General features: G+C 56.4%; 3 protein-coding genes across 3 annotated transcripts; 2 read left to right on the top strand and 1 right to left on the bottom strand.

The window, feature by feature from the left end:
- Positions 1-3,254: 3,254 nt before the first annotated feature.
- Positions 3,255-7,526, bottom strand: HPD (4-hydroxyphenylpyruvate dioxygenase). Its single transcript, XM_088525152.1, has 14 exons — positions 7,440-7,526; positions 7,090-7,116; positions 6,379-6,441; positions 6,126-6,230; positions 6,007-6,049; positions 5,848-5,930; positions 5,636-5,725; positions 5,448-5,551; positions 5,189-5,266; positions 4,851-5,013; positions 4,405-4,476; positions 4,003-4,125; positions 3,712-3,828; positions 3,255-3,533 (listed from the first exon to the last, which is right to left on the bottom strand). The coding sequence occupies exons 1-14, from the start codon at positions 7,524-7,526 to the stop codon at positions 3,423-3,425; spliced, it is 1,266 nt and encodes a 421-aa protein (XP_088381278.1). The 3' UTR covers positions 3,255-3,422.
- An 842-nt stretch (positions 7,527-8,368) lies between these two features.
- Positions 8,369-11,139, top strand: PSMD9 (proteasome 26S subunit, non-ATPase 9). Its single transcript, XM_010225859.2, has 6 exons — positions 8,369-8,484; positions 8,576-8,678; positions 9,407-9,600; positions 9,936-10,037; positions 10,559-10,647; positions 10,985-11,139. Exons 1-6 carry the CDS (start codon positions 8,377-8,379, stop codon positions 11,010-11,012), a joined length of 624 nt encoding a protein of 207 aa, XP_010224161.2. The 5' UTR covers positions 8,369-8,376; the 3' UTR covers positions 11,013-11,139.
- A 1,939-nt stretch (positions 11,140-13,078) lies between these two features.
- On the top strand, positions 13,079-27,471 carry CFAP251 (cilia and flagella associated protein 251). Its single transcript, XM_088525151.1, has 21 exons — positions 13,079-13,082; positions 15,005-15,078; positions 15,153-15,293; positions 15,370-15,479; positions 15,562-15,670; positions 15,967-16,047; positions 16,116-16,193; positions 16,385-16,429; positions 16,616-16,833; positions 17,036-17,221; positions 18,553-18,800; positions 18,884-19,032; positions 19,109-19,282; positions 19,528-19,712; positions 19,963-20,074; positions 20,262-20,425; positions 21,745-21,835; positions 22,031-22,174; positions 24,857-25,085; positions 26,274-26,375; positions 27,304-27,471. Exons 1-21 carry the CDS (start codon positions 13,079-13,081, stop codon positions 27,450-27,452), a joined length of 2,793 nt encoding a protein of 930 aa, XP_088381277.1. The 3' UTR covers positions 27,453-27,471.
- The last annotated feature ends 203 nt before the right edge of the window (positions 27,472-27,674 follow it).

The following is a 27,674-nucleotide window of genomic DNA, read 5'->3' as shown; positions in this document are numbered from 1 at the left end:
CCGGGCGGCAGCCGCCCTTGGGCGCCTTCGTTTCCGGAGGGATTCGGGTGCCGACGCTTCCCGGACGCCCCTGAACGGGCTCGTTTGGTCTCCAGCCCCGCAGCGTGGCTGCCCGCAGCGCCCCGGAGCCCTGGGAGCTGCCGAACGCGCGTTCCTGCCGCGCCGGGTTGGCCTGTCCTTCCCCGCGTCCCTGCAGCGCCGGGTTGGCCTGTCCTTCCCCGCATCCCGACGCGCAGGGTCCCCGCGGCAGCTCGTGGTGGCTGGAGGTGCCTTCGCCCTGGGTTTGGGGAAGAGCAGGGAAGGGGAGAGGAGCCCGGGGCGTTGGCAGCCCCTGCCCGTTGGCTCCCCCCGTGCGGCTCCGGGCCCTCCACGCGGCTCCCTCGTCGGCTTTGGCTCAAATTGCAAACTGAAACCCCAAAAGGGAGCGGAGCCCTCGGCTGCGCTGCCGGGGCCGGCGCGGGAGCCTTGGGAACGTCGCTTCCCTCTGGGCTTTCCCGGTAGGAAGGAGCCGGCTCCGGGAGGCGACGGTGCCTTGGGGCAGCACCCGGCGCCCGCAGGGATTCGTAGCGCAGAGAGCAGCTCGTTTTTACCAGAAAACACATGGTTAAACTCCAGCAAAGGACGCAGTAGCTTCGGTTCCGGTTTTTGTGACCTTTTTCAGGGATCATTTCAGTGCATTTCTGTATAAAAAAAAATTTAAGGAAAAAAGGATTTTGAAGTATAAAAAATGCATCTTCTGTACATAGGCAAACTCAAGAATCTTCTCTTCAAACACTGTTTCTTGTAGAAACATGTTGAAATTTTTTTGCTGATTTCTTTGTACTTCAAGAGCATGTAAATAATTTATTAAAAGTGACTATTGTAATTTGGAGTTCTTTTTAAACAGATCCCAGCTCTAACTCGTGTCAAGAAGGTGGGGAGGAAGGAAGGACTAGTCTAGCAAAGGGCTGGTGGCATTTACAGCTTGTGTCAAGCTTTGTATAATGTAAATTCTGTACAAATTTTTTTCTTTTTTTTTTTTTGTCAAATAAATAGATGAAATTAGAAGCATTAAGAAACTGAAGACAAAATTGCCAAGTCAGGCTTCTTTCTCTCCCCCCCTCCCTTAGTCTGAAACCTAATGTGCAAAATCTATTTATTTCAAGCGAGGAAATGTGTATAGTCTAATAGACAGCCTAAAATGTATTTAAGCAGGTCTGCAACTGGATTTTTTTTTCAATTTAATATTTTTGTTTTGTTTTTACAAATTTCCTCCTTAATTGCCACTGTAGTATTCATCCAGGTGAAAAGAAGCACGTTCTAAAGGACACTTTCGAATGGGCGCTTTTAAAAGCAAAATCACAGAACATCCTGCTCCCGATCCGTGCAGCTCCCAATTCTGTAAACAGGTTGTTTTAATTCACAGTGTGAAAATAAAGGGCCTCCTTTAAAAGGAGGCACGTAAAATGGTTTGCAATGAATAAAAAATATTTTCTTTCTTTTTTTTTTAAGTTCCTTAAAAAAACAATCTCTGCTTTGAAGATTTAGGATTTCTGCTTTTTCTTTTGTTAAGCAAATTTATAAATTTAGGGATGTTTTGTGCATATAGAACCTGTCACCAGTATGTACCTTGTTTTGAAGAAAGTGTTTTTGTTGTGAATGTGTCATGCTGTATATATTTGTTCATATTTTTGTGAATTGAATACTATGTACCATTGTATTATAGTAACTTTTATAAAGCAAACCATAAATATACTGACTTTTCTTACAGAATACGGGTGTTGTGCTTCGTGTGCGGCCTCGGCTGCCGTCGCGTCCCCGCGCTGCGCTGGGGGGTGGCGCCTGGGGAAGCCGCTCCGGGACGGCAGCCCGAGGAGCCGGATTGTCCCCATCGTGGGCAGAGCCCTCGGCCCGGCCACTCGGCTCCGGCCTCTCGTGGCTCCTGGGCGCTGGGCGAGGGGAAAGGCTCCCGCTGCGGGTGCTGCCCCGCGGCGCCGGCTCCCTGCGGTGCCCCCGGACCGGGCTCCGTGCTGGCGACAGGGGCAAAACGGAGCCCACGGGAGGCCCTTTGCTGCAGGGGGTTTCCCAAGGAAGGGCCGATTCCCAGTCGGCTCTCGCTGCTCGTGACTGGCTCTGTTCCAGCAGGGACCCAAGTGTGGTGGCCAGAGCTGACGGCCGCAGAGGTCCTTGCGGTGGCCCCATCCCTGTGCGGCTCTGCTGCAGCCCTGCCGTGTCCGGGTGCTGGTGGGACTGGGTCTGAGGGGCCTGTCCTGACCTCACGTCCAGGCACGAGGGCTTCGGCTGCGCCAGGTTTGAGCAGCTTCCCCGGGGACAGCGGTGAGCAGCGGTGCTGGACGGGGCTGTGGGGGACAGAGCTGCAGCACTGCAAGACCCGGGGTACACACACAGCCCCCCAAGCTCTCCTGCAGTCACCAAGGAGCTCTGCAGGCTTCTCGGGGACACCCTTGGGTCTCTCTTGGCCTTCTCTGTGCCCAAGTGTTGGACATTCAGGCTCTGCAGATACTCTTAGGTCTGGCTGGAGTCACCTCAGCGGCACCAGCAGCCGCTCAGGCTGCCGGAGCGTCGGCTCCAGCCCGTGTCCCGCAGCCCCAGGGGAAGGCGGCGCTGCCAGTGGGACCCTCCCGGCGCGCGACCTGCCCCAGAACCAGGTTCTATTGGGTCAGGAAGGCCCGGGACAGCGCCCAGAGTCGTGTCCCAGGGGGAGCTTTCCCGTGCAGCTGGGATGGGAGCCAGGCAATCACTGCAAATTCCAGCAATTACTTCTAAAAGTCTCAATGAAATATTGGAGAAAGCCCAACCGCTCATCAGCTGTGGAATTTATAGGTATTAAAGCGAGGCTACAGTATGTTGAAAGGAAGGCTGAAATACATAAATTAAATCAAATCTCATTCCAGGAATGTTGTCACTAACCCAAAACCAAGTGTTTAATCACAGGAAATTCAAGCTCAGGATGGAATATAAAAGCAGTTTCAAGGGAACTTACAAAACATGAGATGCACAGAGAGGCAAACCCCATCATGCTTCCCCTCTCGGCTTTCCCATCACAGCTTCCCATGTAGACAAGATTAATGGGAAACTGGATATACTAAAATGAAGCACTCCTGGTTGTTCCTTCTGTCTTCCACCATAACTAGGTGTCTCCCGTGGCGGAAGCCTTAGGCCTGCCCTGCGTTGAGAACTCAGGTTAAATCGGCAGCTCGGACATTTCCTGCTTTCCCTCTGCCGTGAAGTCACCAGAGGGCAGCGTCGGGGCCGGCTCAGGAGCCGCTTGAGTCCTTCTGCGTTTCCAACTTGGCAGTGACTTTCCTGGGTTTCTGACACTTCAATCTGGGCTGTTTACCAAAACACGGGCCGTTTCCTGGGTTTGTTTGTTAATCGGCTTTCTAAGGATGGAGGCCGTGTTTCTGCCAGTGCCGCGTGCTCTAGAGGATGTTGGTCTCCCCGTTGGGATTCAGGACAGTCAGGTTTCCCCTGGCATCCTGGTCAGCCTCTATAGCTTCAAAGAGTGACTTGAAGTTCCCCGCACCGAAGCCCTGCAGAGACAGAGTGTTAGAGACCGTGCGGACGAGGCGATGGACTCGTTAGAGCTAAGGGGCTGCAGAAGAGCAGCAGGAGAAGTCGTCTGGGTGATGGTACTTGAAGCTACCGAGGCTGCGACTTGAGGCCCAGAGCATCTTATCTTTATCTCTAGCAGTGAAACCTCACACAGACCTGGTGGTTGTGGCGCTGGATGACCTCCAGGAAGAGCGTGGGTCTGTCCTGAACGGGCTTAGTGAAGATTTGGAGCAAGTAGCCTTTCTCGTCAAAATCCACCAGGATTTTCAGTTCCTGGAGAGACGCAGTGAGCTAGTTGGAAGAACCACTGGGCAGCAGAGGGATTCCCCTGCATCTCCCATTCCTCTGAAACGCATCCCGTAATGCAGCCCAGGGAGAACTGATCCATTGCAGACTCCAGGACGAAGCTTGGAGCTTCCTTCCCGTGCCTGACTCGACCGGACTCACCGCCAGCTTGTCGATGTTCTCCTTCACTTTGATTTTGGCAGTTTTCAGCCTCTCCCGCAGCACCTGGTAGTAGCTGGCTGGCACGTCCATGAACTGCGTGCCCCGCTGCTTCAGGTTGGTGATCTGGAACGCGGGGCAGACCTGAGCGCGGGGCAGGCCTGGGCCTCGGGCGCGAGGAGCTCCCGGCCAGACCCTGGGTGCCCCTTCCCTGTCTGGGCTCTCCTGGGCCCTCCCAACCCAGGACTCCAGCGGGCGGGCAGGCTGCGGGGCGCCAGGGGACGGCCCGTGGTGACCATGAAGACCTGCCAACCCCCTGCTCCCTCCGGAAGCTCCTCGCCCCACAGTGCTGCGGGGATCTGGAAGCCTCAAGGCAAACGCTCAGCCCCAGCGCGTCCCCCTCACCGCCGTGATGATGTCGGAGGTGTTCAGTGCAATGTGCTGCACTCCCGCCCCGCCGTAGTAGTCAACGTATTCCTGTAATAACAAAAGTTCTTGGTGCCAGCGGCATCACAGCTCCTACAGCTGGACAAGGACTTGAGAACATTACAAGTAAAAATTAACTCAGGGACTCTGCGAAGTGACAAAAATGCTGCACTTGTGAAAGCAGGGGCAGACTGGCCCTGTGCCCTGTGCCCCAGGGTTTGGCAGCTCTTTGCAGAGCAAACAGAAGGGGCGGCTCCCCGGGCAGCCACTGTCAGCACCGCGAGCCTGGGCCAGCTCCCAAGCCCTCCCGAACCGCTGCTCCCGGTGGCTCTGCAGAGCCCCTTGTCCTTGTGGGTCATCAAAGCCCCGCGCTGGCTGACGTCAGCCTGATGCGTCAGCTGCCAGCGCCAGCCCCCAGCGCTCACCTGAATCTGGGATTTCTTCTTGCCAGCAGCCGGCTCGTTTATGGGCATCTTTATGGTCTCTTCGTAGTTGGTGACCACGATGGAGCGCAGGGCGCTGAATTCAGTGTGCAGCTGCTTGTCATCCACGGACCAGAAGCGATGGAACAGCAGGTTCTTCTGGTACCTGCTCCGGGCCACAAAGGGCATGTTTAAATCCTGCAATGTCACGGGTCTAGCCCTAGCTGGCATTAATGACCTTGGCTTAACTGGTCCTCAGCCGTGAAGAGCTGAGATGCTGGAGACCAGCTCAACGGTGCCACTGCTGTGTCCCACCTCCCGCCAGCCCTGCCCAGTCCTACCAGTCTGCCACCGGCACCATCTGCAGATCTGGCTGGTTCCCCACCACGTGGTCAATGAAGTTCAGCTTGGCGCTGGGTCTGCACGAGGAAACGGAGGTCAGTTCCCAGCCAGGCTAAGGGGCACATCCACTGAGTGGACCCAGGGAAACGGCAGGGAAGGTCAGACCCGGCCTCCTCCCATGACAGAATCCAAGCTGGCGCCGCCGGCGAGTGGCAGGATGGGGAAGGAGCCAGGCCAGGCCCTCAGGGAAGTACTCACAGCTTCAGCAGCAGCGGATCCTTGAAGAGGGGCGGCTGGTAGCCGGGTAGGAAGAGCCCCTTGTAGTTGAGCTTCTCTATCAAGGTGTGAGTCGTGTCACCGTACTGGGAGAGGGGAGAAGCCGCTGGGTGACACCATGGGTGCTGGGGGCTCGGAGGTGCCTCTTCCTCCCGGCGCTGGCCACTTACCGTCTGGATCACGGCGAACTTCACCTTACCGTGCTTGTCCTCCTCGACCCAGGGCTCCCTCAGCACCGCTGCTCCGCGCTCCTTGGCTTTCTGGGCATGAGGACAGGAATCCCGTCCCGGCGCCAGCGAGTGGGACCCGCCGTGCGCGGCGGCGCAGTGCCCGCGGCGCCGGCTCCTCTCCCCTGTAACTCACCGTCGCGGGCGCCGCTCACCTGCACGATGAAGTCGCAGTCCTCGACCTCGAAGGCGACGTCCTTCACGCCATCGCCGTGCTTCACCAGGTGCTCCCCCATCTCTGCAGGGACACGGGGCGTCCACCTCGATCTCCATCCTGCCACTCCATGGAGCCACCGCCGCCGCCACCTCCTTACCCTGATTCCCCGGGTTGAGCGCGGACGAGAGGACGAAGACGATCTGGGAAGGGAGGAGGCGGGTGAGGCAGCCCGGCGCCGGCATCGCGGACCCGCCAGGGACGCGGCGGCCGCCTCACCTTGTCCTGCTTGACCACGTGCGACACCACCTCCCGGCTGCCCGTCTCCAGCCCCCGGTACGCCAGCTCCTCGAAGCCCAGCTTGTTGCAGTAATACGAGGCGGCCTGTCACGGGCAAGAAGGGCCCATGAGGCGGCAGTGGCCATGGCGCCCGCCCAGGCGGCCGCGAAATGGCCGCCATGAGATGGGCACCATGAAATGGCCGCCGCGGCCGCCATCACAGGGCGCGCGGGCGCCGTTGGCGGCTCCCTACCTGCTTGGCATTGCCGACCCAGAAGGTGATGGAGTGGAAGTGGACGAAGCGGCCCCGCTGGGGCTAAAGCAGCCAGGAGGCAAAAATAAATAAAAGTCAGTAAAGGGCGGCAAAACCACCAAGGTGTCAAACTGCCCGCGGTCAGGGTCCAGCGAGCGCCAGGGGCCCGTCACTGCCGGACCCGCGGGACCCGCCATCTCTGCCGACCTTGGGCCGTTAAAGATTAACCCTCCAAAGTGCCGGCCGGGACCAAGGGCATGGGGGTCCCCCCGCGGGCCCCCCGCTCCGCAGCAGCCTTTGCCTTGTGCAACGCTGCTTTAACTCTGGCCAGGAGCTGGACGCAATCGCACGGACTCGGAAAGGGCAGAAGGGCTTTACATTAACCCAGTTTAAAGGGCAAAGAAAGTTGCAAATAGGCAGAATGTTTTGAAAGAAATATTGCAACAGCTTGAGCTTCTGCTTGGGCGTTGGGTTGAGCTGGGAAGTACCCATCACCATCAAGAATAAAAAGCCAAAAACAACAGATTTCCGTCACAGTGTGATTTGCAATGAGGAACCACCTCCGATGCAGCCTAACCAGGGAGCAATTGCACTTTGAATCCTCCCAGGTAATCAAAGAATGAAGAATTAACGCTGCCGGCTTTGCGTTAACGCAGCTGGTGCTGGCCCAAAGCAGCCGTGAGCAAGCACATCCCGCAGAGCCGCGCTTACCTTCTCCCCCTTGTCCGTGTAACTGGTCTGAAAAGAGAGCATTAAAAGAGACATGTTAATCCCTGGGAAACTGCAATCCAAAGGTCAGGTCAGGAAGAAGGTGTTTTCCACACAACTCCCAATGGTTTCTCCAAAAAGCCCCCATTGAAGAGGGAGGAAGAGTGCGCCGGGGAGCCGGGCACCGGAGGGGTCGCAGACATTTGACTCCCCCGTTTTCCGCGTGGTTCCCATTCCTGTTCTGCCCCTCACCATTTTGGCGACCTGATGGTTGTGACAGCGGCAAGGCCAGCGCGTCGCCGGGAACGTTTAATATAGTGACACGGTGGCGGGAAGCTCCTCCTCGGCTCCACCTTCTCCCGCCAGCGGCCGGAGTGTTTGCAGTCCAGCGGGTTGTTTGGTTTGGGCTGGAAACGGTCCCATCCCCGGGGTGAGCACATGGAGTCCAGGTCACATAGGGGGCCAAGGCAGATCTGCCTTGGCTAAGGGCCAAGTGACTCCATTGCAGCGTCCCCATGGCCGCTCGGCCCCTTCGAGGTCTCAGTGCGCACGTGCCAGGTCCCCCCAACCTGTGCCAAACCCGTCGCACGCGATGCAGGCGCCAGCCGCGAGCGCCTCCCCGCTGACACCGGCCCGCGCGGCCAATCACTCCATCCCTGCTGCCCCGGGGCACGAGGCCTCCAGGCATGGGACCTGCTGTGGGCCCCAGCCTCTGCCATGCGGCTGGAAGCGTTTGCAGACAGACAGAGGGAGGGAAAAGCACCATTTTGCAGCTGCTGGTGGGTGAAACCAGCACGTCCAGAGGCAGCCGCCTGCCTGCAGCAGCTGGAAGCACCCAGGAAGCTGGAGCAGCTCATGCTTCCAACGCTGCCCGCGGGCCCTTGCCAGGAGCAGCGCGAGGGCAACATGGGCACGACGGGCTCACCCAGGGCCGCTGTGTGAGCGCGGGGTGAAGGCGCCTGCAGCGCTGCGGGACCCGCCGCAGAGCACGGGGCAACTCAGCGCATGCAACGCGCCGGAGCCGCCCGCCCGCCCGCTGCGGCGGCGGCAGCGCGAGGCCCCGCCCCCTCCCCGGGGCCCCGCCCCCTGAGGCCCCGCCCTTCTAGACCACGCCCCATACGGGCCACGCCTATTTCCAGGGTCCCGCCCATGTCCCAACCGGCCCCGCCCCTTCCCTCCAGGCCCCGCCCCAGCGCTTCGCCCCGCCCCTCCCCGCGGCCCCGCCCCCGGCGCCGCCTGTGACGCGGTGTCCCTGGGCGCGCCCCGTCGCGGCGCTCCCCGCGCGCCGCCATGGCGCAGCCCGGCCGCGCCGTCACCGTGAGCGACGTGCAGCAGCTGGTGCGCAGGAAGGACGAGATCGAGGCTCAGATCAAGGCCCACTACGAGGTCCTGGAGGACGTGAGTGCCGGGCGGCGGCGGTGGCGGCGCCTTGCGGAGGGCCCCGGCAACCCCGCCTCGGCAACCCCCTGACGGCCTCTTTTCCCCGCAGCAAAAGGGCGTCGGGATGAACGAGCCGCTCGTGGACGTGGAGGGGTTTCCGCGCGCCGACATCGACCTCTACCAAGTGCGGACAGCCCGGCACAACATCATCTGTGAGCGCAGCCGCGGGCGCCCGCCGGGGGCTGGTTAAGGAGCGCAAACAGCCCCTCGAGCTGTTGGTTTATTGCAATTTTTTCGTTCAGCTAGAAAACCCGAAAGGCAGGGCTGGTCTGGCTCTGCTTTTAGCGTGTTTTGTTCTCGTCTCACAGCTGGCAGGGGGGACTCGGGCACTGAAGTGTTCCTGGCCTTGTGCTGCTGCAGAGTTGTCGAATTTTGTTTCTGCAGCTGCTGTGGAGCTGTTTGGGATTCGTGAAATGCAATGAGGCGTTTTTGGGGGGTTTGTTTTAAAATAAGCTTTGGGTAAGAAAAAAAAAAGGCATTTATTTCTGCTGAAGCTTGCCTTGTGCCCCATATGTGGCATGCCTATTGCTCTGGGTGTTTAAGATTTGATGGGGGGGAAAAAGAAAGGCTTAATTTCTTTTCCTGAAAAACGTGGAGCCTCTGCGCCCTTACTGTTTCCTTGTGTTTTTAGTGGAGTTTGTAGGGTGGTTTCTCTGCACCTAAGTTGCATCAATAGCCTTGATGGTGTGAGCAGAGCTGTCACCAGCACCCAGTAGATGATGGGGCAGGAAGTTACTGCTAGTCCCAGCTGAGATCCAAGGGATGCAGGATACTGTTTCCAGCCCAGATCTCAGCTGTGGGGGAAGATGTGTCTGCCAAGGAAGAACCCCGAGAGGGAGCTTGTTCCTGTTATCTCTGTGCTAACCGTCTTCACCTGCAGGTCTGCAGAACGACCACAAGGCCCTGATGAAGCAGGTGGAGGAAGCCCTTCACCAGCTGCATGCCCGGGAGAAGGAGAAGCAGGCCAAGGATGAGGCTGAAGCCTTGGCTGAGGCCAGGAGCCAGGAGCAGGGCCTGCCACGGGCTTTTGCCAGGGTTAACGAGGTCACACCAGGCTCTCCTGCGAGTCTCTCGGTAAGCTGTGTGCTCTGACAGCTGATGGGGGCTTCTTTGGGATCCAGGGCCACATTGGGATGTCCCCACGCAGCTCATGTACGAGGCCTTGTTACCGTCTATTTAGTTCTAGCTTCAACATTTCCCCATCCATAAAGGCACAAAGGAACGAGCCCCTGCTTCTTTCCCAGAACATAAAGAGGATTTAATGTAGTTCAGTTGCCTGAATGGTGAGATGAGCAGAGCCTTTGCCTCAGTCTCTCCATGCGGCTACGTGAAGGGTGCTCCTGTCAACAGGCGGGTGTTGCCTGTCTTTGCAGAATGCAGATACTCATCTACCTTGTCTCACTGTGCAGGGGCTCCAGGTCGACGATGAGATTGTGGAGTTTGGCTCTGTCAACGCACACAACTTCCAGAACCTGCAGAACATCGCCACAGTGGTGCAGCACAGCGAAGGGGTGAGCTCGTTTCTGCTGTACCTGTGTTCTCTTGACTGTCTTTATTAGCTGCAGGTTTTTCAATGGAATTTAGATCTCAGAGTCAGCCCTGCCCTGTCAGAAATAATGTCAAATTCAGACTGTGCTGTTCCAGCCTTGTTCTACCACGGTACTGAGATCATTTCTACCTAGAGAGCTGGACAGAGAGAGCACTAAGAGGTGCCTGATCTTTGTTGTGGATAACATCCATATGCCTCCCCTGGGAGACTCCCTGCAGCAGTAGGAGCTTATTGCTCTGCTGCCCACGTGGCCTCGTGGACTGGCCAAAGGAGCAGCCGCAGCCATCGAGCACTGTGGAGGGGAAGGGAGACCCTGCAGAGCTGTCCCCACCGCGCGCTCCCTGCTTTCAGATCGAGCTGTGCTAGGGCCATGTGTTCTTCCTCTGGTGCTTCAGCAAAGGAAGGGAGAAGAGGGATAACTTGGTAAAGGAAAGCTGTCATCTCCTTGTTTTTCTTGCTTTTATTTTTCTTTTCCTCTCTCAGAGACCCCTGAGCGTGACTGTGATCCGCAGCGGCAAAAAAGTGCACGTGGGGCTGACACCAAAGCGCTGGGCCGGGAAGGGCCTCCTGGGGTAGGTTGCTGTTTTGCTTAGCATGAGTGCAGTTTTTATCCAGCTTGGAGCAAATTCCTGCAGCAGGGCCAGCTCCAGGCTTTGCTCCTTGTGTTGCTGCATGCCCTGATGTGCTTCAGGGACAGGTTCTTGCTGAGACCTGGAGTCTGTCAGTTCATCACGGTGATGAGAGTTGATGGGTTGCATCAAATGGGAGCATGGGGGAAAGATCTCAGTGGCCACTGGTAAAGCAATCGAGGGGAAGAGGCAGGTGGAGGGTCTGGTTCATGTTGTGTTAGATATTCCATGTGTTTTAGGGAGCTGAGACATTAACATTTCTTTCTACACTCTTTTCCAGCTGCAATATCATTCCCTTGCAACGATGATTCTTGCTTGGAAAACAGTAAAGTTGAAGCTTGTGCCTGCTTTCTGGGCTGTGATCTGATTGGAAAACTTCCCTTACAGTCTTCGTGTGTTTTGCTGGGACAGATATTTCAGAGGCTGTGACCTCCAGGTGCCAAACTGCCAAGTGTGAAGCAGTGCTCACAGAGCAGGGCCTGGCCCCCATCAGACCTGCGCTGTTTTGTAAGGAGGAGCATGTTGAGTAGCAGGATATGTCTCCTCGTCACTTACACCTTGTATGAATTCACCATCAGGCTGCAAAGATATGCACAACTCTTCAGTTAATGAAGATACAGTTTCTATAAAAAAAAAAAAAAAAAAAAGCAAAAAATGCTCTGATTTGCTGGTAACAAAGCATTCTTTCCTCCCCCTTCTCACTGAACATCTTGCAAAAGATGCCAAAAGTCTTGGAGCACTTAGGTTTTGTCTATAGTAATAGGTCACAGTCAGGAAACATGCAAGTTTGATCTTCCCTGTGTTACTATAACTTTTGAAGTTGCTAAATATGAAAGAATTTTCAGAACTCTAATTATTTTAAGTTAATAGGACAAAGAATAGGGGCTATCATGCTATTTTTCCTTACTTTTACTATTTCCTATAGTCACGAGTATGTAAAATTTGTCCTAGTTTGATTTTTAAAAATCAGCTTATTTGCTATAGATGGTTTTATGGTGTATGAACTCTTCAAGGGGACTTGGGGGGTGATTGGTTTGTTTTAAGCTTGTTTCCAGTTGAAGTACTCTCTCAAAATAATAAACCCAAGTAATGCATCTATCAGTTCCTGTAGAATTTGTTATTTTGAGGCAATAACTGTGGCCAAGTGGGACCTTCTGGTGCCAAAGCCCAAGTAAGATGCAAGTCTTTGATTAGTGCTTTGTAAGCAGCTTGTGGACATAAGTAACACATCAAACATAATGAGCAGCTTTGCAGTGAATGTTAATAACCAGTACTGAAACAGACCAAAAAAGTGGCATGAAAAACATGCTCTCGAGTCATTCATTGAGGTCTCTGTTAAATGGAGCAGCTTTATCCTTTTGATATTTCAGGTGTTTGTGTTTCAACATAGCATTTGATAGAGCGGATTCTTGCTGAAAGGGCAAAGCTTCAAGGCCAAGCTCATGGCTTGGTGATTCCTTCGTGGTGCTCCAGGCGAAGTACTGCTCAGCAGCCTGTGGAAGTGTTCTTTGGATAAGATTGCATCTGTGTAATCCCCAGCAAACGCAGTCTAACACTGGTCTCTACTTTGGCAATTCCAGTTTTGTTGCTTCAAGTAATTTTAAAAGGGCCAGAACATGTCAGTATTTTGCTCACTCTCTTTTCTTAAAGAATAATTGAGAATAGGAGGCATTCTGGCACCCTCTCTTGCCTGTGAATCCTGCTTCAGATCCATGGGAGTTGTTCCAAGGCCAAGTCTGCCTTGCTGAGCTTCATCAGATGCTCCAACCCACCAGGGCTGCTGCCTCTCTGAAAATCACTACGAAATCCCCCTAACATGCACTGCGATTTCCGTGTCTGCAGTCACCAGGTACCTTCCCCTGTTCCACAGCAGGGTTTACTTTGTGCGTGGGACCGCATTGTCAGTAATGGAGTTGACAAAAATCAGAATTCTGAAATGCACTGTGGGCCAGATTGGGGAACCCCGTTTCTGCAAAAGGAGCCGTCTCACCTGGAAATCAGGCAGGTGCTGCTGCTGTGTCTGATATGGTGACTGCTCCGGTGTGCGAGCCGTCCCCATCCGTCCCTGCGGAGCAGGACGTGGAGACGGATCTCGGGCCGAGTCCAGGGGACGTGTCCTCCCAGTGTTGCCTTGTGCTCTCCGATGAAACGGCCTCCCAGTGTCCAGCTCTCCCTGTCCGGCTGCAGCGAGGTTGGTGCCCAAGTGCAGCCCCAATCGGGCAGTTGAACTCCTGCTGCCAAGGAACTTGTTTCCCTTCCGCCAGGCAGAGGGGCTGAAGCTTCGAGGACTCCAGGACAGCTGCTGTATCCGCAGCCCCCTGGTTGTGTCTGGAGTAGAAAAGGTTGAGCAATTAAGATGCAAAATCTTCCGCGGATGGGTAAGATCTGGAGGGCTTTAGACCACCCTGAAACCCCCAGAGCTCCTGCTCCCATCTGCTGGGGCTGGGATCAGGGAATGGGGACAGAGAGCTCCTTAGTAAAACAACAAATTACTGTTTAGAGCAAACTTCGAGGTGTGTGTGCTGACCCACTGGATGGAGGGGATGGAAAATTTGGTCACTGCTGCAACTGGCCAAAAGCATCCGAGTAGGGCCAAGGGCTGGAGGAACGGGGAGCCCAGGGCAGAGCCTGGCGCCTGCATCAGGGCTGGTTGCTCCGAGATGGAGCTGGGAGGCAGCCCAGAGGGGCAGGAGCAGATCGTGGAGCTGCTGCTTCACCTTCCAGGGGAGCGGGGACCATTCCTGGCTCTGCAGATCACGCGGGTGCAATACTTGCTGTCAAACTTGTGACTTTTGGTTCAGCAGTTTAACTTGGATCCCCCACCTTTAAGCAGATTTTTGGTCCTGCATCCATAAGACCCTCTGATCCGTCTGGCTGTGCCGCTGGAGCGGAGTTCAGCAGCGCCGCAGCCTCTGCAGGGCAAGGAGACGACTGGAAATGGGAACAAAACGGTTTTTTCTGCCCACGGGGCACCAGGCTCCTGCTGGGCAGAAGGGAAAAACAAATTAGGTAGCGAGAAGTTGTTATTAGTTTGTTATTATCCAAGCTTAACAGCAGAGCCGAGGTCCCCAGGCAGGAGAGCCCGGAGTGGCTGCGAGCAGAGGAGGTGGCGGCTCCAAGGGGCCCCAGGACCCTCCGTGCGAGGGGCTGCGGGGCTGGAGCGGATCCTGTTCCTGGTTCTGGCTCCGCGAGTCCCGCTCGGGTGCTGGGATGGGGATGGGGATGGAGCGTTTCCACCCGGTGCCCCCCCCGTCCTGTTCGGCGGCGCTTCCGGCGCCGTTGGCTGTTGCCGGGGGAACCGGAGTCGGGCACAAACAGCAGCCGGGAGCGGAGGTGGGACACGGGAGCGGAGGTGGGACATGGGGAGCGGAGGTGGGACATGGGGAGCGGAGGTGGGACATGGGAGCGGAGGTGGGACATGGTGCTGGGACATGGGGTCCGTCCCCACACGGGGCTGGTCCCTGCTGGGCCCAGAGGAGGCCCCGGGATGGGAAGACACCCGGGATCGGCCACCGAAGCTCCCTGTGCACACGACAGCAGCCGCTCGGATCGGGACCGCGAGCTTCAGCCTGGCCTGAGGGCTCCCTGAGAGCCAGGGATTTGGGGCAGATGGGACTTTTCCGTGTTTCAGAAGGAAGCTGAAGGTGAGGATGGATGGAGCGAGTGAGGCCGCCCCAAAGGAGCCGGATGCAGGGACGGCGGAGGCAAACGGTGCATCGGAGGGGATGTCCCAGGACACGCAGACACCTCGGGAGGCAACGGTACCATTGGGTCCCTGGGCAGGGTCATGATGGGAAGGGAGACCCATCCTTGGGCCTTGGAGATGGTTTCTCCATGGACATGGTGTCTCCGGGACAGGAGGAGCAGGGAGCATCCTGGCCAGCATCAAAGCAGGATCACACCCAGCCAGCCCTGATGTCCCAGGGCTGTTTAATGTATTTATTAGCAATCTGGCAAAGGGACGAGGGAGGAGGTGGCAGCCTTAGCTTTCCTTCCTGGGTTTTCCAGGGAGTCCTTTGCATTCCTCTCATCCCCAGTCTCTCCTGTTTGATGCCCCTACTCTCACCTGGAGACCTGTCATCACTTTGCCATCACTGCAGCTGGGTGTCCTGTGCCCCTTTGCAACAACCAACACGGGGTTTGCGCAAAGCGCAACAGGCGCAGAGAGCAGAACGGGCTGGTTTAGCCTGGAGAGGGCGGAAGCTTTTGCAGGAGAAACTCATGGGGAAAAGGGCTGGCGTTGGGGAAGCACCAAAACCCGTCTCCGTTTTGAAGGACCCGGTGGCTGCGCCGGCAACAGGACCCAGCGCGCTGTGGACGGCGGCGCCGGGGCAGCTCCTGCGGGAGACGGCAGCGGGCAGCGCGCGGCCGCTGGTGAGCCCGGGGGGCTGCCAGGGACCCCGCTGTGGTGGCCGGAGCCCGGGCGCCCACGGCGGCTCCTCCCGCAGCGCCTGTGCTGGGTGCTGGGCTACAACAGCGCGCTGCCCGTGCACGGCGCCGCGGGCGGCCGGGGCCCCGTGCTGCTCTACGCCGCCGCGCACACGCTGGTGCTGCACGACGTCCTCGCCCGGCGGCAGGCGCATCTGCAGGTGCGGGCGCCCGCGGGGAGCGGGGCTGCCGGCACGCGGCGAGGCCGGGGCGCCACGGGCTCCCTCTGCTCCGCAGGGGCACAGCAACGTCATCTCGTGCCTGTGCGTGAGCGAGGACCGGCGCTGGGTGGCCACAGCTGACCAGGGGCCGGACCCTCTCGTCATCGTGTGGGACTCGTACTCGGGGTGAGCGTCGCGGCCGCTCCGCTTGTCAGGTTTCTTCCTCCTGTGGAGGAGGCCGGGCGAGCGCTGCCGCCGCTCTCCGCAGGATCCCCGTGCGCACCATCTTCGACAGCCACCCGGCCGGCGGCGTCGCGGCCATCGCCATCTCCCACGATGCAAAGTACTTGGTCACCATCGGTGCTGGCGCTGTCCAGGTCAGGAGAAAATTTCCCTTTTAGCTGCCCAGAGCGATCAGTCCCCAAAGCTTTCGCTAGCCCAGCTAAGCGGGGTCAGATGAGGACAGCAGGGGCAAGGTGGCACCAGGTGCAAGGGCATCTATACTTGAGATGAAAATTTCTGGCCCCACTGCATTTTACTGCAAGCTCTTTCTAGCAGTATTTATCGAAACTAAATCCCTGCCCTCGGCGCCTGCTGCTGCTGGAGCGGGTGTCCTTTTCCTGGGCTGCGCTGGCATCCAGGAAAGGCAGCCGGGCTCTCCCCTTCGCTCCAGAGGGTCTGCGTCTGGAAGTGGACGTGCCCCGCGGAGACGCCCGTGTGCAGCGCGGAGCTGCCGCCCGCCGCCGGGCGCCAGGTGAGCGGGGCCGCGGCAGGGCCCGCGGCTCCCGAGGGCTGGGCACGAGCCTCGCCGCTTCCTTCCAGGATTTCGTCGTTTTTAACCCCCAGAACGCCTCCGAGTTTGTCAGCAATGGTAAAAGCCAGGTGATATTTTACCAGTGGGTAAGTAGGAGCGCGGGGCAGCGAGGTGTTGTGTCCTCGGTGCTGGTGGAGCTCCCGACCCCATGCTCTGCTCTTGCTGAGCAGTGCGGTGCTCCGGCCGTCACGGTGTGGGGCAGCAGGGGACAACGGGGACTGCAAAGCGCGGGGATAAAAGGGCCGTTGTCACGCTGACATGCTGGTTTCCCCCGCAGAGCGACGCTGCTTTGCGGTTCGGTGCGCCGCCTTTGACGGACAAGGTGAGTGATGGCAGCAGGGGCCAAAGGGGCCTCCCGGTCCTGCAAGAGCATCTTCTCCTGGCGCGTGGCCACCATCCTGCCAGGGGATGGGAGGGGACCCCGTGGTGACCCCAGGGACGTCACCAAAGGTGACGCTTGGCGCGGGAGCAGCCCCCGAGCGGCGCCGCCTCCCTGCTCGCCCCGCAGACCTTCGGCAAAGCGGTGGGACACTTCAGCCAGTCCGTGTTCCATTTCAACAACTCGCAAGCGCTGACGGGCACCTCGGCGGGGAAGCTGGTGCTGTGGGACGCGGTGCCTCCCCGTCCCCTGCCCCGGGAGCCGCCGCCGAAGCCGCACACCATGAAGGCCATCAAACTGGTGCCCGTGCAGAAGGACGGCATAACCGTGCTCACCGTGTCGGACAGGTGACGCCACCACGGCTGCCACCAGCCTCTGGCACGGCCCCTAGACGTGCCACCACTGAGCGCCATGGGTTTAAGTCCTCTCACCCTTCTTTTCACCCAGAAATGGGTGCTTTAGGGACCTTATGGCATGTCTGGGCTCACGCGGACAGGCCAGCTGCTCTCCAGCGCTTTCCCATCCCCAAACCTTTCTCCTTCCCTCCAGCTATTTTGTAACGTGCGACGTCAAAGGCGACGTCAAGTTCTACGACGGGCAGCTGCAGCTCGTGAACTGGTACAGCCACCCGCATGTGGGGCCCATCCGCTCCATCTCCTTCTCCAAATCGCCTCCCAGCGCCACCGCAGACTACGCCAGCTCCTGCACCCTGGGCGGGCAGCCCTTCGTCGTCAGGTGGGCGCCCCGTCCCCTGCTCCAGAGCTGCGGGAGCCTCCGGCTGAGGGTGACCCCCTTGGGCTGGAGCAGGTTTTAACTCTGTCCCTGCGCGAGGCGTCAGGGCAGGGGAGGCAGCAGCATCGGGATCAGTCTGTGATGGTGGGATGGAGCCCCATCCGAAACGGCAGCGATGCAGGGGATATCCCGAGCAGGACTCGCTGCCCTGTTGCATACGGAGCAGTCCCGGGTTCCTTTGCAGCCTGGACCGGTCCCGGGAAGCGGCTTCTCCTGGCGTGTGGCTCTTGGGTCCCCATCAGCCGCCGCAGTCTCGTGCCTCCTGGGTCACTGCTGCAGCTTCTGCTGTTTACAGCCCATCTGGGAAGGAAAATGGGCAGAAAAGCAAAGGGAAAGCCAAGAGCCTGTTCCTCTAGGGCTCAGCATCCTCGCTTGCAAGGGCCAAGCACGCGGGAGCCGGTCGCTAGCAGGGACACGCGCCTGTGCCCAGGCTCACAGGGACCGCAGTTACAACAGCGACTCTTCCAAACACTCCTGTCCATGAGCACCAGAGGTCCCAGCACCCCTCTGCAAGCCTTGCAGACCCCACGAGTGTTTCATAGGTTGCTGGTGCCCCTCAGAGCAGAGACTCAAGCCCTGGGTGAGGATTCAGCTCACGAGGCATTTTCGGGGCAAAAGATACCCCAATCTCCCCATCAGCCCTGCCCACCGGCCCTGCACATGGGCAGCTCTTGTATGTAGGTCTGCGCACTCCTTTAGCTGGGCCCAGGTTTGGAGTCCTCAGGCTGACGGGTGAGCAAACATGTTTGTTCCACAACGTGCAGAATCATTCGGATGTCCTCGTTCCACGCGGCCGGTTCCGCAGCGGGGCCGTCGCGGCTGAGCGGGCGCCCGGGCAGCTGCTCTGTCTGTGCCGGGGTCTCCGCTCTGCACTCGCCCCGTCCGTCCCGCGCAGCCAACATGTGGCCGCCGACAACGGTGGCGTGGAGACGGGTGAAAGGAGTATTCAGAGCTGCCCTCAATTGCTCATTGATCCCTCTCACACACCAGTGACTTGCAAACGGCAAATCCTCCCCAGATGTCGTTTGTCTTCTGACTTGCCTACCCGAGCAGAAAATGTAACCAGCTCCAGCGTCTGCAAATGGAGACTTACCAGGTCAGGAACACAAAGTGCCACCTGCCTTCCTGGTCAGAAGTCTCTGCATATTGCATACCACAAAATATAGGCCATCGTCCAGCTCAGCTGCCACCAGGAGAATAAGGTGCTGTATGGCATGGAGGGAGATGAGCCAGCTGGTCTGACTGATCAAATTCTGTTTCTTTCACACTAACAGGAACTTTATCCTTTCAACTGCTGATGCAACAGTGTTCCACGTTGCAACAGATGGGACAAAATATGAAAAACTCATGGAGGAGCCCAAGAGAGCTGTGAAGGCCATCGCGTGTCACCCTGGGCAAGCGCTCGTCGCGGTGGGGAGTCACTGCGGGCTGCTGCGGGTGTGGGACTACGAGCAGAGCACGTGCCTCGTTAGCAGGATATTCGTTGGGGGCAGCATCCAGAGCCTGTGCTACAGCCCCGAAGGTGCCCCGGGCCGGCGCTCGCCCTGCGTGCGGAGCGCGCGGGACGCGCGGCCCTGGTGCCACCACCTCCTGGTTCCTTCTCAGGTCACCTCCTGGCAGCCGGCTTTGCCGACGGGACCGTTCACATCCTCGACGCGATTTCTCTCTGTTCCATCTGCCAAGAGTTCAAGTTCTCGCACGGCCCCGTGACTCACATGAGCTTCTCGCACGATTCCGAGTACCTCGCGACCGCTGTGAGTTGGTTTTCCTCATGCTGCCGGCCAGGGGACACGGCGGGGTGGCAGCTCGTCAGCCTCCGTGTCGTTGCAGGATGAGAACCTGGCGGTGACGGTTTACAGAGGGGTCCTGCGGACGGGGCAGCGGTGCTGGGAGCACCTGGCGGGGCTGCACGCCCACGCGCGGCGCATCCGCGGCGTCCTCTTCGGCGTGCAGCTCGACAGCGACGAGCCCCGGCTGCTGAGCCTCGCCGAGGACAGGCAGCTGGTGAGGCCGCGGGCTGGGAAACCCGCTGGGAAAAGCAGGGGCTTCCCAAGGGCGTCAAGGGAGACTCCGTGTCCGGCTCTCCGGCTCCTTAATCCCCACCTATCACAGGGGCTGGTCCTCACTGCGGCCTCTGGTCTGCTGGCCTCGGTGCTCACCCTGGTCCTAGCGGTGGCTGCTGGATCCGGTTAGTCCCATTTGCTGGCCGAGCCCGAAGGAATCGCTGCATTTCCTTGTCTGCCCTGCAGGTTGAGTACGACCTCAGCAGCAGCAGCAAGGGCCACTTGGCCGTCCTGCGCCGGGACCGCGTAGAGCAGGCGGCCGTGCCGCTCTGCCTGGCCTGGTACCCGCAGCTCGGCGCCGAGTCCTTCATCCTCACCGCCAACAGCTGCTACAAGATGAAGCTCTACAACACCACGACCAAAATGTGCAGGTAGAGGAGGGGCTCAGCCCTCGTAGTGCCACATCCTCTCACCTTCTGCCTGGGAGCCCCATCCTGGTTTTGGATTTTCCTCTTCGCAATGCCTGCCCTGCTCTTTTCGGGAGCATGTGTTTGCCCACCAGCGATGCTGATGGAGCTCCATCCTTGCCTCCCTTGTGCTGCTCACCAATGTGTGGGACGAGCCAGCCGTTCCTGCGCTCAACAACGGCCCAGAGGGGAAGATGTTGTGTTTGCCTTTTAGAAAGACTGTTTTGGGACCAACCTATGGCTCCCCTCTGGAGAAGATGCAAATCCTCCCAACAAACCTGACGGACCCCCAGAAGCGCTACCTGGCTTACATCACGAAGGACAAGGTGCGGATCCCGCCTGCTTGCGTCGGAGGAGCCGGATGTCCGCAGTGCTGGATGCTCCCTGCTCCAGCACCGTGGCCGTGGGAAGGCTCCTGCATTCCCATCCCTCGGGGCAGGGTCTGCGGGATGCTCCAGCCCTGGGAGCCCGGGAAAGGAGCCGAGCCCTCGCCGCATCCCTGTTCCCTCGCAGGTCGGCGTGCAGATTTTGCCTGCCGACGGGAACCCCCACAAGTCCTCCGCCTTCATCTGCCACCCGGACGGCGTGGCCGACCTCGCCAGCTCCTACGACGGGCGCTACCTCTTCACGGCCGGCGGGGACGACCGCACGGTGATGCAGTGGGAGGTCAACCTGCCGTGAGTAGCACGGGCACGGGCTCTTCCAGGCTGGGAAATGGTCAATTTTCTGGTCCCCACGAGGTGTGATGGGGCAGTTTGGGGTGTCAAGATGCTAAACAGCGATGTCGGCCGTGGATGGGCCACAGGGAGGTGGCTGATACAGAACTGTCTGTCGCCCCATGGGACAGGGCAGCACTTGCTAGAACCCCTGGATCTGAGGGCTGGCTGTAGACAGGCCACCATAATGCTACAATAAAGTCATCGAGGCTCAGATGACCTAGAGCGCTGTGGCCGGCACTGGGCACTCGTAGGAGGGCTGAAAGGCACCTTCACGTGCCACACAAAAGGAAACCGGAGTGGGAGAGCAACAGGCTTATTTATTTTCTCTCCCACTTTGCGTGGCTTTAAGCTGTCGAGGATCAGAATAAGCAACGTTTTAAGGAAAGCAACAGAATATAAATGATCCTTCTTTATAATGGTTGGCCAGAATCCAGCAACACTGAATTCCTATGTAATTTGGTTTTGGAGCGAAGCTCTTGATGAGCTAATTATCATTTTATTGCTGCTTCTGGCATCTTGCACATCTCCATTCTGTTTAATGCCCAAATAACTTAATTATGAAAAAAGAAAAAAAAAAAAAAAAAAGAGCACAAAGCTTGTGGAAGCAGCACTTAGGGGGTGCCCACCCAAGGTGCAGCCGTGGGGCGCAATAGGCAATGCCCCCCACAACTGCAGTCCCTTTTTCACGTGCACAAACCCGGGTGGTTCTTTGGGCCCCAGCTGCCCAGGAAATGGAACTGAAGAGCAGCGAGTGTCGCAGAGGGTTTTCTAGCTCGGCGTACCCTGCACCTGCGGCAGTCGTTTGCAGTAGTGCAGGATACAGAGGAAGGGATTGCCCTGAGTTATTGGGGAGGAAGGTGCTGGAGGAAGGACAAGAGAGCTCCGCTTGGTGCGGCTGGTTGCAAACACCAGCGCTCTGCACGGTCCGAACGCCCATCGAGCCGGTTCGTCTCCCTCAACGTCTCTGTAAGGAAGCAGGAAAGCTCAGTGCCAGACACCGAGCTCAAGTCCGTGGAAAAGCTCCGGGCCGCCGGCCCCGCGCTCCTTCCACCGAACAAGGGCCCCATTCAGGAGCAGTTCCCACACTGCGCTATTGTGTGGAAAACCCGCGTAGGAAATGCCGCGGCGGCAGCACCGCCGGGAGCGGAGCCGTGAGCAGCGCAGCGCTCCGGGGTTTTATCTATTCATCGGTAGAGCCTCCACACGGCGACCAGGAGGGGAAAGGGGCCATCTCCCCGGTGTGACCCGTCCCGTCCCTTCCTCCCCGCGCGCTGCAGGGCTCTGGATGCCGCCGTTCCGCTGGGCGGGCAGGACCTGGAGCCCTTCTACAACCTGCTGGATGGCGGCAGGGACGGCGACTTCTTCAGGGTAATCACGCTCGCTGGGAACACCTGGTTGGAGTCTAAGGTTCATTTGTACAGGCCTCACATTTCTTCATTTTGGTCCAGATTGCCCTTAACAATATTCTACTTGACAGGCCTGTTAATAAATCTTAAAAGAAGCCTTATCTGCTGCCCCTGTTGGTGGCTGAACTTTTTGGTGTTTCGTCTGAACCCCTTGCAGGAACTGGAGGACTATTTTTACTACGCACAGCTGCGCAGCCACGGCATTGATACGATGGAGACCAGGCAGGTGTCAACGCACATTCCCCTGGAGGAAATTCCTTTTGTAATGAGAGCAATGGGATTTTATCCCTCCGAGGAAAAGGTTAGTCAATTGTTTTCTTTACTGTTGTTGTTATTAAAAGAAGAATGGGCGAGAATGCTTGTACCAAGTGTCCTGCGGGACAGATCCTCACCACTGTCATGCCAGATGGGCCCAGAGGATATTTTTGCTGGTTTTAAATGTATTTTACCTGGTCTGGGTCAATTAGAGGAGCGCTCAGAGTGTGGCAGCATGCATCTGAAGAAGTCACGATCCCGCACTGGAGAGCTGGATGGGTGTCGGGATAGGCTGGGATGAACCTGGGCTTTGAGGGCTGGGATGTGTTCGAGGTGTCTCTGTGACTTCCAGGATCGTCCCAGCTTCTTTCCCAGCACCGTGTGCTTGGTGGGCCATGGGCCGAGACCTCAGACACAAGAAGTCTTGCTGGGTCTGCATGGAGACTTAGTCAAGGCTTCCTACACGTGTTAAGCAAGACACTAAGGGTGGTGGGGATGTCTAGCTCCATGCAGTGCTTTTTTGGATGTATCAGAGCCTCTTTCTCTTGATCTGTCTTGTACTGATGAAAGAGTGACTTGAGATGGAGACGGCAGCTTCTATTCCCATGGAATTAAAGCTCTTTCATAACCGATAATTCTGCAGAGGCTCCCTGATCTTGCAGGTTGCAGCAGTGGAGCTTCCTATCAAACATTTCTCAAGAGCTTTTTAGCATCAAGTTTTGCAGCAAACAACTGACTTAATAAGGGTGCTGCTTCACCCTTTGTGTCACTGTATCCCCAAGGCAGTTCGCCCGTGCACACACCTCCTTTGCAGTGTTGCAACCTGGCAGAAGGGTAATTAAAGAACACAGGGGGAGAAAAAAAAAAAAAAAAAAAGAAGAAAGAAAGAAATTAAGAAATTACCAAATCTGATGCAAGATGATTTAGATAACAACCTCCCGGCACCGGCTCCCGGCCTTCAGCACAGGAGCAGTTTTCCCAAGGGATGCGGTGCGTGGTGCTGTTCCCTTCATCTTTCCATGGGGGAGGCTCCGCTCGTCCCTGCTGGTGGCTGGGGAGCCCCGGGGGCCCCCGTGTCACTGCTTGGGTCGGTGCCAGCCCATCTGCCCGGCCAGACGAGGCAGCAGATGGGAGGCAGGACCTGCACCACCTACCAGGGTTTCTTTGCGGCTCCTGCACCCAGGCAGCGCCAGCTGCGATCGCTTTGCCTTGGTTGTACCCTCTCGCACGTTATTAGACCTTCTAATTACAGTTCTGCCTCCTGGGGACAGAGGGGACACAGTCCTCGGGGATGTCCGTGCAGGGAAGTGTCTCTGAAAGAAAAATTCAACTGAAAAAAAAAAATCAAAACAGTGTTTTATGCAAGGGAACAGCAGTGCTATGCTGCTGTGAAACTAGGCACCCTCCAGTCTGCTTCTCAGAGCAGGACAGTGTTCAAGTACACAAAGTTCATCTCTCTCTCCAGAGTGTTTTAATAAAAGAAAATCAGGAGGGAGAAAGAGCAGCTTGAGCTGCCTAACAAAGCTGTGGGGAATTCGTGTTTTTCTTGTGTAGTTCAGTGGGGCCGATAGAAAACCTAATCCCAGATCAGCTAGAGCTGAGCAAAATCGACTGTTCTTGCTTGGCATGACATTTGCTACAGGAAAAAAAAAAATCAAGGCTAAGATTTCCATCTTCCCCGGGCTTCATTCACTGGAAAAACTTGTGACAGGAGCACAAAGGCCCAGGGCTGGATGCGGAGCCGTCCCCAGGGAGCGCCCGCGTCAGCTGCCCTTGGCGGGGCGCGGGCGGCACGCGCTGGCACCGGGAGCAATCCCGGCCTTCCGCTGCCCCGTGTCTGCGAGCGCTGGGAGCAGGAGCTTCCCTGGGCAAAGCCCCGGCTCACAGGGCCCAGCTCTGAGCAGTGAGTGTGGCCGGAGCTTGTTTGCTCCGCAAAAGAGGGATCCGGCCGGAGCAGGAGCAAACGGGAGCCCTGCGGAGCGGAGCCGAGCTCGGTTTTGCAGCGGTGGAGCTGCCCCATGTGCAGGGTGATACAAGGTGCAGGATGAGCGGGGAGAGCATCTTTGCTGCCCCGGGTGTGTATTTAGGGTGTGCAGATGGTTACACTGGGAACTGTGTAGGCAGTGGGGCCACAGGCTGTGTATTTACTGCCCCGTGGTGTATTTACAGCCCTGTGGTTTATTTACGGCCCCAAGCGTGGGCACAGCTGCAGCAAAGGTGCTGGGAAGAGCAAAGGGCAAAGCTGGTGCAAAGGCACCAAGCGCCTTCGCCGCCCAGGACGGCATCTTCCCCATCCCACAGCAGCTACAGATCCCAGAGCGGGCAAGACGCGTATCCGAGAGGGAAGGCAGGACACTGCGGGGATCACACTGCGGGCGTTGATGGCATTTCGAGCACAGTTATTCCCAGAAATGTGAAGCTCAGCGCTGCTCACCTAAACCTAGAGAAACTCCACTGCCTCTGCTGAGAGCTATTTCACAAGCAAATGCAGGAAATCCAGAATGACTAAGTATCTGCTGCCCTCATCTTTACCTCACAGTGTCGTAACAGCAGAGGCACTCAAGGGTTGGCCGTGTCCGCACTGAGTGCCAGCTCATGCCGGGTCACAGCAGTGACATCCGCGGGGCCCAAACCTGCAGCTGCGGAGCCGCCGCTTCCCGAGATCGGCAACCGGTTGATGCTCCTCAACGGGGGACTTTGTAATGGTCTTTCTTGCCTTGATCTCTAGATTGAAGAAATGATAAATGAAGTCAAGTTCAGCGAGTACGTGGATACTGGAAAACAAGTGACAAAAATCAATTTAGGGGACTTTATCAAACTTTATATAAATCATCGACCTGCATTCGGCTTGTCAATGAAAAAAATACGGAGAGCATTTGAGGTCCTTGGTTATGATAATGAGAATGGAGAAAAAGTTATCGACAGAGGAGACTTGCTCTTGCTGCTTCAGCGCAGAGGTGAGTTATTTCTTTTCTAATATTAGCTGTGTGCTCGCTAGCTCTCGCTTCAATTTCAGCGTGTATTCGCTGCAGCAAAAAATGAATCTAGAGCTTGGTAACCAGGGCAGGCGTGCGGAGCCACGAGCCTTGGAAGTTTAAATTGAGTAATCACATCTACCTGCTCAGCCCCACTTTTACTGCTTTGGAAATACCTTGTCTGTCGAATGAGGAGCATGGGTCTCAACAATGATACCCTCTTCCAGCACACCCTTGTCTGAACTTCTTTTTGGTCACACAGTGTCCGGAAAGGGAATAAAAACTGAAGAAAAGAGGGACAAGAAAGGAGGGATGAAAATGGTCGGAGTCCTGGACCGAGTTTGTATGTGAAAGTCTGGAAAGATAGGCATGGTTTAGGTTAGCTTAATCAGAGGGAACATTGTAAAGGCCTGTGTAAATATGCTGATGACCAGTGCTAAAGAGAGGTAAATAAAGTACTTATCTTGCTCCCTTTGTAAGAACAAGGAGCATTTATTGCTCCCGAGCATTAAAACAGGAAACGGGAAAAGCTGTTTCATTCAGTTTGTCAGATGGTAAAAGTCCTTGCCACAACGGTGCTTGGAAACCAAGGATCCAGCCAATGTGAGAAAGGTTAGCTGTTTCTACGCATGGCGTGAACACCCATAAATAGATGCATTAGAAAGGATAGAACAGTTTCATAACAGATCTATAACCTCATGCTTCAGGGCATGAGCCAACCGTTAACCGGGAACAACTGCCACATCCAAGTTACTCCAGGACACTCTCTTGAAGACTTTCCTGCACCTTCCTCTTCCTCCTTGGGGTGGAACCGGCTACTGACACTGGGCTGCCTGGTCCGTGGTGTGTCCCGTGCTGTGAGCGCTCCGATGGGAACAGCAGCGCAAGCCCTGGCAGCGTGGCCTGAAAAGCCACTTGCAACAGTCTCTCTTCCTTTGATAAATAGTTTGCCCCAAATGCACGCAGCAGACGTGAACCATTTTCCCTAGGATCAGCATTTCTCTGTGTTGGGGTCGTGCGTTTCGCCTGGTGACGCAGGTCTGCACCTCCGAGCAGCCGAATCCTCTTCCAAACCACCCCGTTCTGCTCATGTGCTGCTCTTGTGTGAGCAGTCCGTAGGGTTTGGTGTTAATAATTTCATAAACCAACTGGTTTTGCTTTGCTGTTCAGGAGAGCACATGACGGAGGAAGAGCTGGCAACCTGCCTGACCACCTTGCTGGGCACAAATCCAGAGGGAGGAATATCCGAACCGGGCACCTGCGATCCCTCAGGTACACAGGACTATCATTCCACGCAACACGGAAGCGGAATTGCTTCAGTTCCCAAACAGGAGTCATTTAAATTGCAAACCTATTACCTTGTTAGGCCTGGAGCTGTCAAAAACATTCAGACAGGACTGCAAAAATCATCATGGAGTTATAGATTGTCCTTGATCCATGCAACAATAGCATGGGCGCATCTAAAAATAAGCGAGCAATGAAATGTAACTGACCTGACAAGATTACATTGCTGTCTATCTGCAGGCTTGGGACTGAAATTAGAAACACACAGCGGACGGTTTACACGCCAAAGTCCGCAGGCAGAAAGAAATCCTCGAATATGCAAATTATAGTGTTTATTTTACCCAGGCAGTAATGTCCATTATAATGGAACTGTTGATAATACCACATTTGTATACAATTTATGTCCCAGTCTACACCAGCCTAGCATAGCAAATTAGAGTGGTGGTTTGATCCAAGTAGCATTGCCCGTTTTCACTGGAACGGCTGCTAAATACAGTGTTTTTATAGTGTGTGCATCCCAGTCCTAAAGCAGCACCCGGCCAGGGCTGACTGCAGCAACCCTGTGCACATGGAAGGGGCATCTCCAGAGGGAGCTGCCCAGCCCTGTAAACCCACTCTGAAGTCCCTGGATTCCTTAAGAGCCTAGAACCAAGTGAAATCACCCACGTGCAGAAGTCCCATTTGTTTTGGGACTTTCCTGTGGCTGATATTTACCGCAAGGTGAGACTGCCAACCCCACGGATTAGGCAGTTTGTCCCTGTTAAGGATGCATGAAGTATTAAACGAGCTGCTCCCTTTTCACCATCACTACGTACATCTTTAAAGCATTCCATCCACTTAGATGTCACCCATAAACCTTCCTCTGTTATTATGTTGCTGTTGTATGTTTTGTGGTGTGGTTTTTACTGCTCTCCAGGTGCAGCAGCCTCACTGGAAGAAGAAATTCCGGATGAAATCACAGCAGAGATATTCACTGCTGACATTCTTGGCTTACCTATTCCTGAACCAAAGAACAAAACAGAAGAAAGAAATGAACCTTTGAGCCCTGAAGGCTCAGAATCGTAGCTGCTACGAAGTTTTCTACTCATTCTTACTTTGCAATCTCCTCTCAAGTATCTGTGGTTTTTGTTTGTTTGATTGCATTTATTTAAAAATAAAGGCAAAATAGTTTTAGATTGGTCAAACACTCTTCTATCTCCTGTTTTAGCACAGGCCACACAGCGGTTGGATCAAATCTATTTCCCAAACCAAACATGGTCCTCCTATTTCACCATCTGTTTTGCCATG

This window comes from Tinamus guttatus, unplaced genomic scaffold (genome assembly GCF_059628265.1).
Source record: "Tinamus guttatus ecotype Peru unplaced genomic scaffold, ASM5962826v1 Tinamus_guttatus_pri_ptg000223l, whole genome shotgun sequence".
Classification (NCBI taxonomy): domain Eukaryota; kingdom Metazoa; phylum Chordata; class Aves; order Tinamiformes; family Tinamidae; genus Tinamus; species Tinamus guttatus.
This window is presented reverse-complemented; position numbering and strand designations above follow the sequence as displayed.